The sequence below is a fragment of the Falco peregrinus genome, chromosome 1 (genome assembly GCF_023634155.1).
Source record: "Falco peregrinus isolate bFalPer1 chromosome 1, bFalPer1.pri, whole genome shotgun sequence".
Classification (NCBI taxonomy): Eukaryota; Metazoa; Chordata; class Aves; order Falconiformes; family Falconidae; genus Falco; species Falco peregrinus.
The window spans coordinates 1,774,450-1,790,017 of NC_073721.1; the positions used below are offsets into that span (position 1 = coordinate 1,774,450).

The window sequence follows — 15,568 nt, forward strand, 5'->3', positions numbered from 1 at the left end:
CTATCCACAGAACTGAAGGACTGAGACACTGCAGGCTCAGAGAAAACTAAAAGCTCATTTGTTAGGCAAAATAGCTACTGAAAAAAATCCTTTGTTATATCTTAGTAGACTGATTTCTTTCTTTTTTTGTTCCCTTCTTTAAAGAGCATGATAAAATGAAGGTGTTAGTTAAGCTTGCAATACCAAGACGAATTTGGAAAGACGAACCTAGAATTTTCATCCCACAGATTTTTGATGTATCTCTTGCATATGTTCAACTTGCATCTTTAAATGTGAAGCAACAAAGGAACCTCAAAAACAACTTTACCCATGTTTTGTAATACTTTATTCGTACTTTGTAGTAATGTCTCTCCTCTGTTTAAAACAAGCTCAGCTGCCTGACTTACCTTCACAAACGTAACCTGCATGTGTTCCTTTGCTAGTGCTGCCATAACCTCATTCATTTGAGCACACTGAGGAGCCCATGGTGCCCAAAAGTGGACAACTACAAGGGACCTATAAAAAAAAAAACACCACCACATTAACTTTTAAAAATAATCATGCAATATAAAAGTTTGATATGCCACGCCAAAACAACCCAAAGACAAACACAAAAAATGCCCACCACCCACATAATCTTCCTCAGCAAAAAAGAAAATCAAACAAGTGAAACCAGGAACGTTTTCTATGACTTGCACTGACAAGGACTTTAATGCTTTTTCAGAAAATATTCCAAAACCAAACCAGCACTTCTAAGGTAATGCAATACAAAGAAAAACATCGTCGTGCATTTTGACAGTAAGGCATCATCCCACATGAATGGGAGACAGGAAGAAGCAGCAGCAGAAATACTGAAGCTCAAGTCATAGACTATAGGACGCAGACTTTGAAGCACCTGTAGGACAAGCACACAGAATCACTCTTGGGCATCCCGTGCCTCTTCCCAGGAAAGCTTTCTACCTTCACAAGGTCTGGGAGCTCCAGAGCTCTGCAGCTTCACCATTGCTTTTCTCCTCTCAGTGACACTATTGCCTCTTCACTAATTGTACAGGGAATAAGGTAGGAACTTTTCAAGTCTACTGAGACTTCTCTAAAAACACGGTATTCTTATGATCAAACTGGGTACCATGAGATAGCTCTCATGAGCTTAAACAATTGCACTTTGATGACAACAGTGACAAGCTATTTGCACCTAATTTTCAATTCCATTTTCCAGGTTTGCTGAAGACAAAACCACTAGACAATAAGGGATAAAGACTACCTATAACGTACTACTTTTAATCTACTTGGAAAAAGATGTAGAAATTAAGTCAACCATACCACAGAAGCCATTTAGTGTCTTTTATTACTAAATAATGACAGTTCATGATAAATTTTAATAGCTATGCAGCAGCACAACATTCATATCAAAATAGTTAACAGCTGTGTTATCTGACCACAGCGCTAAACTCAATTAAGACAGAGAACTTTAAAATTCATAAACTTATTTTCCAAAGCAATTCTAGAAAATGTTGGTAGAAATATAGTAGGATAGCGTCTTTTTTTTTTTTTCCATCATGTCATCAGAGTGTGGTTCTGCTTGAAAAGCTGATGAAAACTGGCAAGATACACAGGCTAGTAAAAACTTAAATTATGGAACAACAAGGTAGTTCTATTGCAAGTGCCAGCCTTGCAAATTTAAACCTGAGCTCAGGAACAGTTCAAGACATCTTCTCCAGGGCTGTCATCTGTATAGATTCTTCCAGCACTCTTGTACACGAGTCACCAACAGCAATGATCCCAAAGGCAAACCGTCTCTCTTTAATTACAACAAAATAGCTGTAAGGCTTCTTTGGATTGATTTCACTGCTCACAATTGACACTAGCATTTAAACCCCAGTAAAGGCTCATTTCAGTGATTTACTTTTTACTTACAAGTGGGATTTGACAGGGACTCCTTGAGAAACCCGAGACCACATCCCACTGCTCAGAGTACAACTGTAACTGCAAAACTCTGTTTCAGCATGTAAACTTTTATAACAATGCTCTTTGTGGAGCCCAGCTACAGGGCAAATGAAGACACAGATTACAGCACAGGTAGATTGTGCAGGAGCTTTATCTGCCCTCATAGCAGATAGGTATTCCAAGCATTACTACAGCTGTCAGCTCATACACATTTTAATTAAGACTTTTGAGCCAATGGGGACAAGCACTTCACATCATGCTGCAACCAACATTTTTTGCCACAGAGTAATGAGGTGAAAATAATTAGGTAGGTTGGGAGATGGGGAAGTCATTTATATGTATGAGAATACCCAGTCACAACAGACAGAAAATTTTAAATGAAAAAAGCAGCAGCAGTTCAATATTTCAGAAGACAGACCAAGCTCTGATGCAGAGAGTAATCAACAGTTTTGCTCCAGGACTGGTTTTCCTGTACTTGTTCATCACAGCCTTCATCTGAAATACAAATTCTGAGACCTCCTCCAATATCGTTCTTTACCTATGCACTATTTATTGACGCTGTTAAGAGCTCAGGGAAGCCATTACAAATGGATCAAGGATGAATAAAAACTTTTCTTTAACTCAAGTTTTGTGATGTTACTGTAATCTTCATGAAACACGCTACTCTACTCTGATCTACTACAGCTTTTACAATTAGAGAGAATGAAGTTGTCAAGCTGCTACTGCAACTACACAATGACTGTACATTGAAGAAAAAAAAAACAAAAACACCTTGCATCTGTTAAGCTATAAGTAGGACAAGAAGATGCTTCCACTGGCTAAAAAAAAAAACAGCAGAAGGGAGAACAGAGAACACAGCAGTATTCCAATGGCTATGCATCAGGCCAAACCTCTTAATAACTAACCTGACCTAACACTCTTTTAATACTTTCTAACACTAACACTTTCTTTCCATTAACTGAATGCAGGAATGCATATTCTTATCCTGCTACCAAGAAGTATTTCACAAGTGCTCAGTTTAATTTACTATGCATAGCGGGACACATCTGATCACACGAATGTCAGCTCCAGAGAAGTAGAGGAATAATCACATGGTTATTTAATCCTCATTCCATCAGAGCCTGCTCTTTCCTTGCCAACATACAGCTGCAATGCACTCAATTTAAAAAAATCTTCTTCAGGAAGATAAAAAGTAACTTGCACAAAGGGTTGGGGGGTTGTTCTTTTTTTAAAAAAGAAAAAATTAATTCACAGGACAAGTCTAATTTTGCAGTTTGACTGCACTCCCAGTATCTGAGCACTTTAAGCTTGAAAAATAGCAGAAGTAATTCAAAACTTTAAGAAAGGAAGAAAATAGTGTTTGCAAAATGAAGCACACAAGTGATTCTAAACAAAGTATTTCCTACATTAGAACCACGGTATTTCTAAAAAACCTCTATTATTACCTATAAAAGAGGATACTAACAAAAAGGTTATGACAAGTCCCTAAGTATCTTTTCCCATAAAATTTCACATTTTGAAGTAAAAGCACAGGCCCAAAACTAAAATTCACTTTCTTTAACGCAACCTTTCTAAAATTGACTAGCAGAAGAAAAAAAAACATATCACACATTCTTCTGTGGAAAAACAAAAAGCCCAAAGTCTTGTTTCTATAGCATATTAAAAGCAAAAAAAAAAAAAAAATCTGCTCGAGACAGACTGACAAAGCATAGCTTTATACATCAAAACAGCAAGAACTCTGATACAGATATCCAGAAAATAATTACTCCACAGGTCACCCACCTTTTAGGTAAAGAAGCAAGTATTAATACTTGTAATTTTGTAATCTTTCTCTGCCAGGCAGCTCAACTCACTTGGTTTTACAAGCTGATTTTCCTAAAACGTAGTCTAAGTTTTTAAGTAAAACAACAGATTACAGAGTGATAAGTGGTTCAATAATTTTGAAGACATTGGTCAGTTCATCTTTCCCAACTGTAAAATCTAGATGCTTTTTGAAAGAATTAAACCTTAAAATTCACACTTAATGTATAACACAAAACTAATAACCTGATGTAAGAAAAAAAAATTTTCTGAAATAAGGAAACCTTATAAAAATTAAGTGTCAACATAAAATGCTAACAGTTGCAGCTGATTAGCAGTGATTCCATCAGTTTGGCAAAATCAGGAAGACCATTTAGAAAAAAAATAGCAGAAAAATTGCATTAGTGCCATCCTTAAAAAAATCAGCACATATTTTGTCTAAAGCTTCATCTTTGAGAAGGAAAAAAACTTCCTTTCAAGAGATTTTCTCCTTATCCATCTTTATTAAAGTCAATGTTTAGAACTTCTTTTTTAACCTTTAAATTTCAAATTCACATCTAAATGTGGAAGGTACCTTAAGTCAGCCAACATATTTTAAAGTTCTACTACCACTGAAAAAAAAAATACCAGTAAAAAACAAATCTATGATTTGGGGGTTCTGTTATGTTTTGTGAGTGCAGGTTTGTTTGCTTTCTTGGTTTCTCAGCAGTAACAAAAACCAGACAATTATTTTCAAATGAAGCAGAGGAAGAAAGTTATCAGTACTATCAACTCATCCTAGAACAAAATAAATGTACCTAAAATACTCATATCCATTAATCAGAAAACTGAATCATAGTCTGTGGACAAGGGGAATGAGAGAATTACTGAAGGTTTTGTTGAAAGTAAGTTCAAAATATTGTATTTGTTCCTGAAGCCATTTTCATTTTGGTGTGTGTATACACATGTGAGAGAGTTTCCTCTACCCAACAATTCAGCTGAAAAATAATTATAGAAAGGAAAACTGGAAGTCAAACAGCAAGTTTCAAAGAATCTAGGTTCTTCTTCCAATGAGCAGCACTTATTCAATGTCTCCTTATGTTGTCTTTAAGAATGTGATCCTGGTAGTTTTATCACCCCTTTTAAACCACTCATTCATTTTCCTCTCCTTATTCCTTTGAGGGCCACTTGCTAATACAGCTGTTAAATGACATGGAAATGTTTTTGATACAGCACCTTATTTTAATGAACTTTACAAGACCTTGTTAAGTGCATACTCAGCTAATGAATTAAAAGATGTAATAACACAGCTACTAGACCTTCGATTCAACAAGGCAAACCAGCAAAGCTCATAACCAAACCTTCCCTTCAGCAGTAAAGCACCCGAGTACCTAGTCATCTTTAATTACAGTAGTGGCTTAATTGCAGCAGACTCTCTCCTACCAAAGCAAAACACAGATGCACACAATTTTCCCCCAAAGGATCGGTGCCCAAGACTTCCAACACCAGACCAAGAGCCACTGCCCAGTGGCTCCAGACAATCAGCGGTCCATGGAAAAAAGCTGCCCTGTTACTGATAATTAAGCCATTAAACCAGATTAATGAGAAACCAGCCCTGTTGCGTGAGAGGTGGAACAATTTGGTTTCACGTTGTTTCCCAATAAACAACTTAAACGCTGCTGTTTTCATTGAAAATGTTGTGCAGTCATTGTTTGTTTTGTTGACCCTTTAGGGCTCAGGAGAGAAAAAAAATATTCTTAGGTGGCATGGAAGTTCTGTTTTTCCTGCCGACCTGCCCGTCCAGGCTTCCCGTTCCCGGCAGAAGGCGCCGCTGCAGGCTCACCCCCGCCCGGAGGAACCGGGTGCTTAAAAAATAACGTGTGGAAAACCGAACCCCACGTCCTTCTTCAGCCTTTTTTGTTTGTTTGCTTGCTTTTGATTTAGCTCCGAGGCAGTACCGGGCCCCTTCCCCTCAGCAGACGCCGGCCTTCCGCCGAGCTCGGGCCAAACGCGCCAGGTGACCGCGGAGCCCCGTTTCGGGACCAGGCCCGGCGCGCCCCCCCACCCCCACCCCGCAGGGCCGCCTGCGCCCCGCGCCCGCCGCAGCGCCCGGCCGCGGAAAGGCAGCGCTGCACGCGGCCCGGCCAGGCCCGCCCAGCCCGCCGCCGGCGCGGGGGTCCCCCGCCGGCAGACCCCGCTCCCGCAGGGCCCCGCAGGGCCCCGCAGGGCCCGGCAGGCCGTACCCCCCGACCCCTTCCCGTCTCCCGCCGGTGCCCCGCCTCACCGATCCTTCTGCTGCAGCAGCTGCTGGAACTGCTCAGCGGAGCCCGCCACCACCACCGAGCCCGCCGCCATGGCCCCGCCGCCGCCCCGGGAAGGCAGCAAGGCACCGCGTGACGTGCGGCGGGGCCGCGCAGGCGCCACAGCGGCCGCGCCGACCGCGCAGGCGCCGCCCGACCGCGCAGGCGCCACGGCGGCCCGGGCCGGGGCGGGGGGCGGCCGCAGTGCTGCGCCAGGCCGGGGCAGGTCCCTGCGGGCAGGGCCCGGCGGGCAGGCCCCAGGCCGGCAGCCTCCGTGTAGCGCGGGCCGCCGCAGCAAACGAGGGGCCACTGAGCCGTCGCCCGTCCGGTGGGCGGGCTGCCCTGGGGGAGGAGGGTGTTTTGCATGCTGTGGTTTGCAGTGCCGCTCCCCTGCCCCTCCGCGGCCTTCGGTACAACCGAGAAATAGGGTGCGGGCTGGTGAGCGTCAGTCTGGGGAGAAGGCGCTGGTGTGCAGTAACGAAGGGGGTTTGTTCATGGGGGATGTCCCCCGCCACACACCAGCCGCACTCGTGGCTCCGCAAGGCCCTGCGCTGCTCTGGTAACAGCTGAAAGCAAAACCTCGAACTGCCTCGGCATTTGTGAGCGAGGAGAACAGTCCCGTGTTTTGCGTGTCTTGGGTATGTTTTTAAGTAAAATCAAAAAGCCTAGTGCACCTATCTAAATGCAGAGATAACTGTGCTATTCACAAAAGGTCCCTGTCATGATACAATTACCAAGACCACTTAAATTTTGCACGATAATATCCATTAAAGCTTTTAATATCATATAGAAAATCCACATCTTCAATAATTCTGTTGGTTTTCCGATTCAACCGATTCAAACAAGACCTCAGGTTTGTCTTCACCATTCAAAAATTATTACTACTTAACACTTTTGTTACCAAAATAATGCACCTTTTGTTTCTTGTGACTTAAAGATTACAATCCAATGTAATTTACATAAAGACACACAGAAGTTTACGGTATATAAGACTATGTATTAGCCCATAAAGCTGGGAAAAAAGACTAATGGGTGTGAGAGAGCTCACGGGCTTGCAACCGCCTTCTGCTCTGGAATGGGAAGGCAGGCAGCATGCTCAGGCAACATAATCTTTTGCATCAAAAGCGGCATCAAGGCAGTAATTTTTCCAATGAGCTTGACACAGGAGTGCTTGCACTGTAAAGTAATAGCAGGAGACTTAAACCCTTAAAAAAGAAACAAGAGGTACAACAGGACAGGTTGGTTGTAGTGATTACCATTCACATCAAATTGTTGTTCAGGACCAACATACTACCATTACAATTTCTTCGTATTTGCCAAGATAGTTTACTGAAAAGAATCAGATACAATGCCAACCTGAAATTAGATTTTCACTCCTTAAGCTCGCTGCCCATAAATATGCAACTGTTACAACTCATGCCGCTGGAACCGGGATTACCACTGGTGATGGGGAATCGCATTGCGAGGAAATGGAACAGGATAAGAAGAGTGAATATTTTATTCTGTTTTGTCTAATAATACTTAACTCCTTTTGATGCGGAAAAAGAAAAAAAATTAATCCAAAATACTGTCCTATCTCTGTGCTGTTAAAAAGATTGTCATAAAGCATTCTCAAGAATGTTTACTGTTATAACAAATTTAATGTAAAACTCTGATTCATTAATCAACATTTTATATGAAATCTCAAAAGCAAAACAGAAATTAATCCAAAATAAAATATTAATATCTTCATTGAGTTACTGTCTTTTCTCAAAGAATATTTCTAAGAAAACAAAATCACGTAAATATATTTAAAGAAAACAAAAAGATGTAAAACTACAAATTCCAGTTGACATAAAGTACATTGCAGCCACATTGCACAAATAGCCAACCAAGGGAAAGACCTGAAGTCAGTGTGTGACACCACAGTAGAGTAATAGGCCAACTAAAAACAGATTCAACCGTAAGATTGTTCTCAGACCACCCTAAATCTTCATTGTTCAACAATACGGTCATTTTTGGATTACTTTTGGAAAGCAGCAAGTGGAGGATGCATCTGAAAATTTTTATTAAGTCATTTTCACTGTTATCTGTTCAACACTTATTTATTGACTACATTACCAAAGAGGAAAAAACATAGTTTAGAAACAAGCTTTTGGAATAAATTAGAAGTATTTTAAGAAAATTCTAAACAAAGCATATGCATGAAGCAAGATCACCACAATTTGTTCATCTTAACAGTTACAGGTTCATCTTAACTGCTGCCGTGATAAAAGCAGCAATTCAAAAAGATTTCACAGGCGTGATAAGAAGTATGAGGACCTCAGCTCTATTTACTGTTTGGTACATCTCTCAGATGATTTGGAATGAGTGGAGGGGGAAAAGTCTAATTCTGTGTATTTTCTCTGATATTTTAACCCAACAGAAAACCAGTGGCATAATCAGAAACTTGTAAGAATAGAAAATCTTTAGGGGAAGTGTATTTGGGAATCTGTACCGTATTTTGCTGAGTTCCAGAGCTTTTAAAAATTGCTGTTACTTTCAGTCAGAAAACAAGGGGAAACCAGTAATTTTTCCCCCATGAAGTATTTGTTTCAAAGAAAATAATTTTGCTTAAATCCCAAATTCTAGTTTAGATAAACAAGTCCCGCAGATTGCCCAATTTTATTTTAGATTTCAGATCATTTTAAAAGTACTATATTAAATAATATAGAACAATTGAGCAAATAGCATGTGTAACCTCTTCCTGCAGCTCTTTCATGACTAATGAAAGCATTAGGCTGAATAGATTGACATAGGGTACAGAGCTGTGCCATTAGTAAGACTAAAATAAGTAATTCCACAAACAAATCTATTTTCTAATGGTATATTCTTTTGCCTTTTAAGTTTCCTAGTACCACACAAGATGGGCATTCTGTTTGATCTGAGCATTTCTGCTGTATCAAAGACAGGCTTCCATTTGTGGAAAAGATGGTATTTTTTGCAATAACCCCCCCCACACGCTGTTATAGTCTGATTAACTCTTGGTTTATTACTATTTCTTGTCCATATTGTTGGTCCCATTGCCTGACCCATTTTCAACAAACGGAGCTACTTTTTCGCGGCTGAGCAATTCGGCACAAGGTACTGCAGCCTGAATGCCATTTGGGTCAAGGCAGTAGGGGAGGGGGGTTAAAGCACTCCCTACTCGGCGGGCCAAGCTCGATGACATGATTACACTTCAGGAATGACTCGCTCTACTTCAGCTGTAGGACAGATGTAACTTCTGGAAATAAATGTCTTCCTCTGTAGCCTATGTCAACTACAGCTATGTCGCATAATTTAAAACCTCATTCTTTAATAAGGTTCACAAGACCTTTTCAAGGTTCATTTGGAAGGTAAAAACAAGGATTGCTGTTAAAAATGTATAGGCCCATTGAGACGCAGGAGAACTAAATCTCCCTAACATTAGGCTATATTTCTGGGCATCCCATATGGAGTATTTGGCAGCACGGTCCCAGGGAAACCCGGGGTTTCAATGACTCCAGATTGAACAACAGGCCGTGGGCCAAATTAATCTGGCAAGCCTCCCGTAGTGCCCAGTTGATCTACTGCTCGCCTCAAGTTGCAAAGAACTCGATTGCAGGGGCGACATCCAAACTGGGATGAAAGAAAACCTGAAGACACAGCATGATGCAGTGGTGTGGGCAGCCGCTCCCCAGTGCCACTCAGGTTTGCCAGCCCTGCCTGAATAAGCCAGTTTACAAAATTGTCTTGGCTTTACATTTGCTAATTACTATATTGTAGTGCCCTGCTGAAGTAGTGAAATGCATATTCCTTACAGGCCAAGGTTTTATTCTGTTATATTCCAGCTGGGAATTCCCTGTAAAATATTGATGTATTTTAACGTAATTCTCATTCTAGCCAGTCCCTGAACCTTGACTTTATGTGTGGCAAAAAAGTTACTGGTGCTTCATACTACTTTCCTGAGCCATGCTTAGATAGACATAACAGTAAAGAGACTATGTCATTCCAGTTTGAAGAAATTAGAGTAGCTGGAAGTTGCTAAGAATTCAGGATATATATAAGCTATGTTTTGAGATACAGAAATAGTATTTATTACAGTGTAAAATAAAATCTAATACCTTTAGAATATGCCTAAGCAACATCTCTTCTTGTTTTATCTGGTTACATTATTTATTTACTGTGATAAATCATCAGCTATACTTTTGGGAATTTAGCCTGTCCTTTGCTACAGAAGACCTCTTATCATGCACTGATTTGGTGTCTTATTTATATAAAGTGATTAAGAATAGCATGGATTCTTGCAAAAACAGCTTTGTGGGCCTCTGAACTGCTGAGATTTACTAGACTGTACAAACTAAGACTGATCTTAGAAAACAACTCTCATTTAAAGGAAATGGTTGCATTAAAAGTAAAATTAAAATTTATATTAAAAGATTACTTTTAGTGATAAAATTATTTGGAGTATTTTTTTTCCCCAGGGGGCCTTGACTGTGACTGATGATGATGTGACCAACACATAAGGTTCTCTCCCTCCTTAAAAAATCATTGTAAAGCAAGGCAGAATTGTTTGCTGTGTAGAAGGAGACATCCAAGATATCCAACCTGCTTTCACTGAAGCAAAGATGAGATCCAGTACATGGGTGCAACCACATATTCACACCATTCTTGTTGGTTCGTAGGTGTATTTTTTGTCCACTTTTATTCTAGGGGGTTTGGGAAGCCTTGAACATGAAGAGAAAAAAAAGCTTGGATGTGCTAAGTATGTGTGATATGATGATAAAAATGTGACAGATTAATTAAGATAAGCATAGAAGACTCATAATAATTAGAGGGTAGAGGCCAGGAAGAGGGTACTCACCATGGTAAGAATGCGTAATAATAGTTCTGAAAAAAAACTTTTTGTGATAAGAAAAAATGTGGTCCAGCATTGTATTTTGGCTTTTGGATCCAAGACACAAGGTAACACAAAAAACACTTTGATCTGGAAGAATGTATAGATTTGGGAGGTGAAGAGATTGTGTAGTACAAACACTGCAAAACAAAGAGCAAATATTCTGAAACAAGACAGGAATTCACTTTAAGACATATCAGGTCTTAGCGTAATAGCAGTGGGAAAAGGCTATGACAGGTCACTAGTTTTCTTGATTAAATGTCAGTAAGAGTTGTACACACAGGATAAAACAAAACGAGGGGGGAATTTAACAGGGAATCAAATACAGCAAACATGGAAATACTGACATTTTCGTCTAGGAAAATGGTAAAGTTAAGGTCCCCATTGAAGACCTAAAGGTATCAGTTAGCTTTGGACCAGGGATGTAAAAAGGAATGAACATGTCTGTAAATGCAGTTCCCACAGTCACGACTCTTTCTCTCACAGCACTCAACAAGGTGTGGAAGAAACAGGTTGGAAGGTGTGACAGGCTTGTGACTGCTAAATCTATTTACTAAGGGTAAACACGAACACAAGGAAGCAGGGTTTTTACTGTGAGGGTGGCCAAACTCTGGAGCAGGCTGCCAGACAGGCTGTGGAGTCTCGATCCATGGAGATACTCAAAACCCCATGGGACAACCTGCTGTAGGCACCCTGCTTGAGCAGGGGCTTGGACAAGAGCATCTCAAGAGGTCCTTCCAACCCCAATGATTCTATGACATTATTCTACTTGTAAATTATCTGGTACTCCACAGAATGACGGAGCTGACAGCAGGGAAAGCACACAGAAACATGTAGCAAATGAGCTTAATGGAGGAAAGGGGAAAAATGACCAAATGGAAAGAATAAGAAGACTTGTGAGTGCTCACTTTCTCAGGATACAAGAACATTAGATCCAAGAACAGCATTTTGGGGTGGTACAAAGTAATTTCTCTGCCAAAAAAAGGGCAAACTACTCCAGATAAAAGTCAGAAGAGTCCCAACAGGCAAAGGTCTATGAATTTAGCACGTGCAAATATAGCTGATTGCGGGTGGCAACAAGCTACCTCTCACAACCAAAGTAAGTATCAGTTCCTTTGCTGTAGGGTTTGTTCGTTTTCTTTTTTTTTTCTTTTTTTTTTTTTTTGTCAGGTGTCATCTGCAGAAGACAAGGTGCATCCCTAACTGAAAACATAAAACAGTGCATTTGGAGGTGTAATCATGTAAACATCAGCATGTCTTTTATTTTTAGCTTCTTAGCTCCCACGATGTCTTGAAAAAGTTTGTAAATTATATATCCTCTACCCTTGTTACTGAGCTCTTAAAATCTGGTGATAGTAGCATTTGCATTTTTACTTCAGGCCATGCACTCTTCACAGCATAAGCAATTAATCACTTCACAAAATCACCCTTTTGGATTTACATAACTATTCTTTGCAAGTTCCTGAAATGATCTTTCATACTCTTTTATCATACTCTTTACAAAGCTAATCTTTTTCTTCTTTGGGAAAATATCCACGGATGGACAGAGCTGACATTCATTCTGTTCACATAGGTACCACATAACTCCACAGTTTTTCTGTTGGATGAGGCTTTTCTGATGCAACTGCCACTTGTGTAGCTTGCACCTGCAGAAAAGGAATCCCTGCCGTATGTTGACACATTTAGATGAATGTGTCACAAAATGCATGGGTTTTGTAGTGCACCCTATTGTTCTAAACGTGAATATAAATGGGAAGCCAGTCCAAAATGCTAGCTATACTTGCAAGACACATAAATAGGCTCTGGGGGTGGAATTGGAAGGTGGCTTTGAAATAATTAAATAAATCTGATTTGATGTGAATGGATTTGGGTTTGGTTCAAACTATGAAATGACTTATGCTTCAGATGTTCTGCAAACTGGATTACCCAGATTTAGGGTTATTTTTCTTTCAGGCATGTCAAATGCTAAATTAAAAAAAAAAAATCTGTGGATTTTTTTTTTTTTGTGATACACCCTCAGGCTCAAAGAATGTGACAGAGCATATACTGTAAGTACAACTGGATGCCTGGTGGAGAATAAGCTCTAGAAGGAGTGAACACCAGGGATAGCTTGACAATACATGTTCTCTCCTGCAAAACAGCTTTATTTAGCAGAGCAGAAAAGACAAGCAGTACATTACACCCTTCAGGCTGACAATATCGTTCCGTGCTAGCCTCAAGAGCTAGCAAAAGTAAAACAAAGGACTCCAGTTTTCTCTCTGACACACAGCACTAGTGAGTGATGGGCACTGTCGACTTCTGTTCAGTCACACCTCCCTTGCATTTTGTTCTCCCCCTTTTGGTAGGAGATAGAGGGTGCAGAAGACACCTTTGCTTCATTATAGGGAGTCATTTTCCAGAAAAGAATCTTCTGTTGATCATTTTCAGAATGAATCTGAAACGAGTCAAAGCCTGCTCTGTATTGCCATGCAGTTTGCATGGCCAGCTCTCAGGTCCCAGCCAGCGCTGATGGCTTTGATCTGCTGCTGTCAGGAGTGGGAATTTGTGGATGATCCCTGGAAGCTTCTGAATGATTCTGTTTGGCAACTGGCTATTTCTAATACTGAAACTCTGATACTTTCCTGTGACTGAATCTGAAGTCATGATGGGCTGCTCATTCCCTGTCATCCCAGTGGAAAGGGGCAACTTGTCCTAGGCAGTAATAGAACAACCCACAGCAGCCAGGGCAGGAGGACGCCAGGGCAGTGCAAGTCCCTGTAACGGGCAATCTCTGACCTGAAGGGTGTGTGTAGGCTGCGGTACTTGATTTTAGGTCCCCAAATCTAAAAGTCATCATCATTATTCTCAGTGCTGCTCAAATTTGCCACTACTGCTGAATACAGAGTTCTTTGCCGCACCACCAGACGGAATGTAAATGTTTCTTTTAGAAAAGCACAACTTGGCAAAAAAAGTAGGAGCCAGACCAAGGCGCTCAGGCGGGTTCTGTGCTCAGTCCTTCCTCCCCCCGGCACAGCCGGGTGCATTTGGGAAGTGACCTCCTTATTCCCTGGCTTTCGGAACGCACACGATGCCGGGCACATGGCATTTTCCAGTTGTAACCTCCTCGTGGCTTCTGATCTTTCTTGGGACTCTAAAGGTGGTTTCGCTTCTTGGGAACGCTCTAATTACAAATTCAGCTCAAACGCAACAGCCAAGGTCACGCTGTTACCGGGACGAAGTGACTGCTGTTAACAGAAGGGTTAATGTCAGACTGCACAGACAAAACCAGGCCAGACAGTGTTTTTTCTACCTGAGCCCGGGCCAGCCCTCCCAGCCTTCCCTCGGAAGCACCTTGGGGTTCCCCCCTCCCACCTACTCTGCCACCTTCGGGGTCCCCCCGCCCGCCCCCACCCCGCCGTGCCCCGCTCGCCCGGCGGGGCCGTGCGTTCCGCAGCCGGCGGGGCAGGCAGCGGGCCGGCAGCCGCAAACGCACCGCTTGCGGTAACGTTCTCTCGTTGCCTTTCGTGCCGCCAGCACCCGAAGAAGTTCGGAGTGAGCGAGCAAACCCCCCTGCCCGCCGCGGAGTCCCAGGGAGCGCCTCGCCCCTTGCTGACGGGTCACCCCGTTCATGTCGCCGCTGTGCGCCCCCGCCGCCGGGTGCCCGAGCGCCCTCCCGCCGCGGTGCTGAGCCGACTCCAGCTGCCGGAGGCGCGCCGGGGGCGGCCCGCGCTGCCGCGCACCCGGCCCCGCCTGGGGCGGCCTCTGGGCCCGGCCGCGCCGCGCCGGCCCCGGCCCCGGCCCCGGCCCCGCCCCGCCCCGCCGCGGGCGGCAGCGCCCGGAGCAGCCGCGGGGCCGGCAGGCGGAGGATTCCGCCCGGCCCGCGGGGGTGCGGAGCAGCGCGGGGGACCCGGCCGCTGCCATGGCCGCGCTGCCGCTACCCGCCCGGGGGCGGCGGGGGGGGGGCGCTGCGCGCGTACGAGCCGGAGCCCGGGGAGCCGGAGCGCGTGAGTTCCGCCGCGCGCGGGGGTGGCGGGAACCGGCGGCTCGGCCTCCTCCTCAGGGCGGCGGGGAGCGCCGCGGGAACCGCCCACAGCCGGCCGGAGTGCACGGCACGGCACGGCACGGCACGACCTAGCGGGGCGGCTCACGGCGCTCAGCCCCGCCGCGGCCTTACCGGGCTCGGCAGGTCCCGGGCCAGCCCTCCGCCTGGCGGGGAGCCCGCCGGCCCTGAGGCGGCCCCGGGGCGGGCAGGGGGCCCCGGGGCGGGGAGGGGGCCGTGAGGCGGCCGGTGCCCCCTGGCGACGGCGCGGCGGCAGTGCCGGCCCGCAGCGGGGCCGGGGCCGGGGCCGGGGCCGGGGCCGGGGCCGGGCCGGGGGGGGCGGGGCCCGCGGGCCTCCCTGGCAGCGGAGCTGCGTGCGGGGCTGCGTGCGGGGCTGCGTGCGGGGCTGCGTGCGGGGCTGCGTGCGGGGCTGCGTGCGGGGCAGGGGCCTGCCCGCACACCCTCGTAATTCTTGTGTGGGGTTTCCCTAAACAGCTTTTTCTTTTTTTCCCCTTCTATTTTCTTTTTTTCCCTCTTCTTTTGTTTTCCTCTCCTTTCTTCCTCTTTCCTTTTTTTTCACTTTCCTTTTTTTTCACTTTCCTTTTTTTCCCTCTTCCCCCCGCCCCCCCCCCCCCCTTTCTTTTTTTCTCCTCACTTCTTTTTTCTATTTTT

General features: G+C 44.1%; 2 protein-coding genes across 3 annotated transcripts in view; one reads left to right on the plus strand and one right to left on the minus strand.

The window, feature by feature from the left end:
- Nucleotides 1-6,144, minus strand: part of GLRX3 (glutaredoxin 3) — a 25,594-nt gene extending 19,450 nt beyond the window's left edge. Inside the window, exons 1-3 of one of the 2 annotated variants that reach the window (XM_055805188.1) lie at nt 5,987-6,086; nt 1,663-1,777; nt 387-495 (exon numbers count right to left, since the gene is read on the minus strand). In XM_055805188.1, the coding sequence (XP_055661163.1) occupies nt 387-443 (57 nt within the window). In that variant the 5' untranslated portion in view covers nt 444-495; nt 1,663-1,777; nt 5,987-6,086. Of the gene's footprint in view, nt 1-386; nt 496-1,662; nt 1,778-5,986 lie in introns of both variants that reach the window. The other variant, XM_055805183.1, reaches the window with a different exon arrangement.
- The window catches only part of LOC106112430 (translation initiation factor IF-2-like), a 22,377-nt gene continuing 12,864 nt past the window's right edge, over nt 6,056-15,568 (plus strand). The window contains exons 1-2 of the mRNA XM_055812863.1: nt 6,056-6,330; nt 14,312-14,861. Of these exons, the coding sequence (XP_055668838.1) occupies nt 6,056-6,330; nt 14,312-14,861 (825 nt within the window). The remainder of the gene's footprint in view (nt 6,331-14,311; nt 14,862-15,568) is intronic.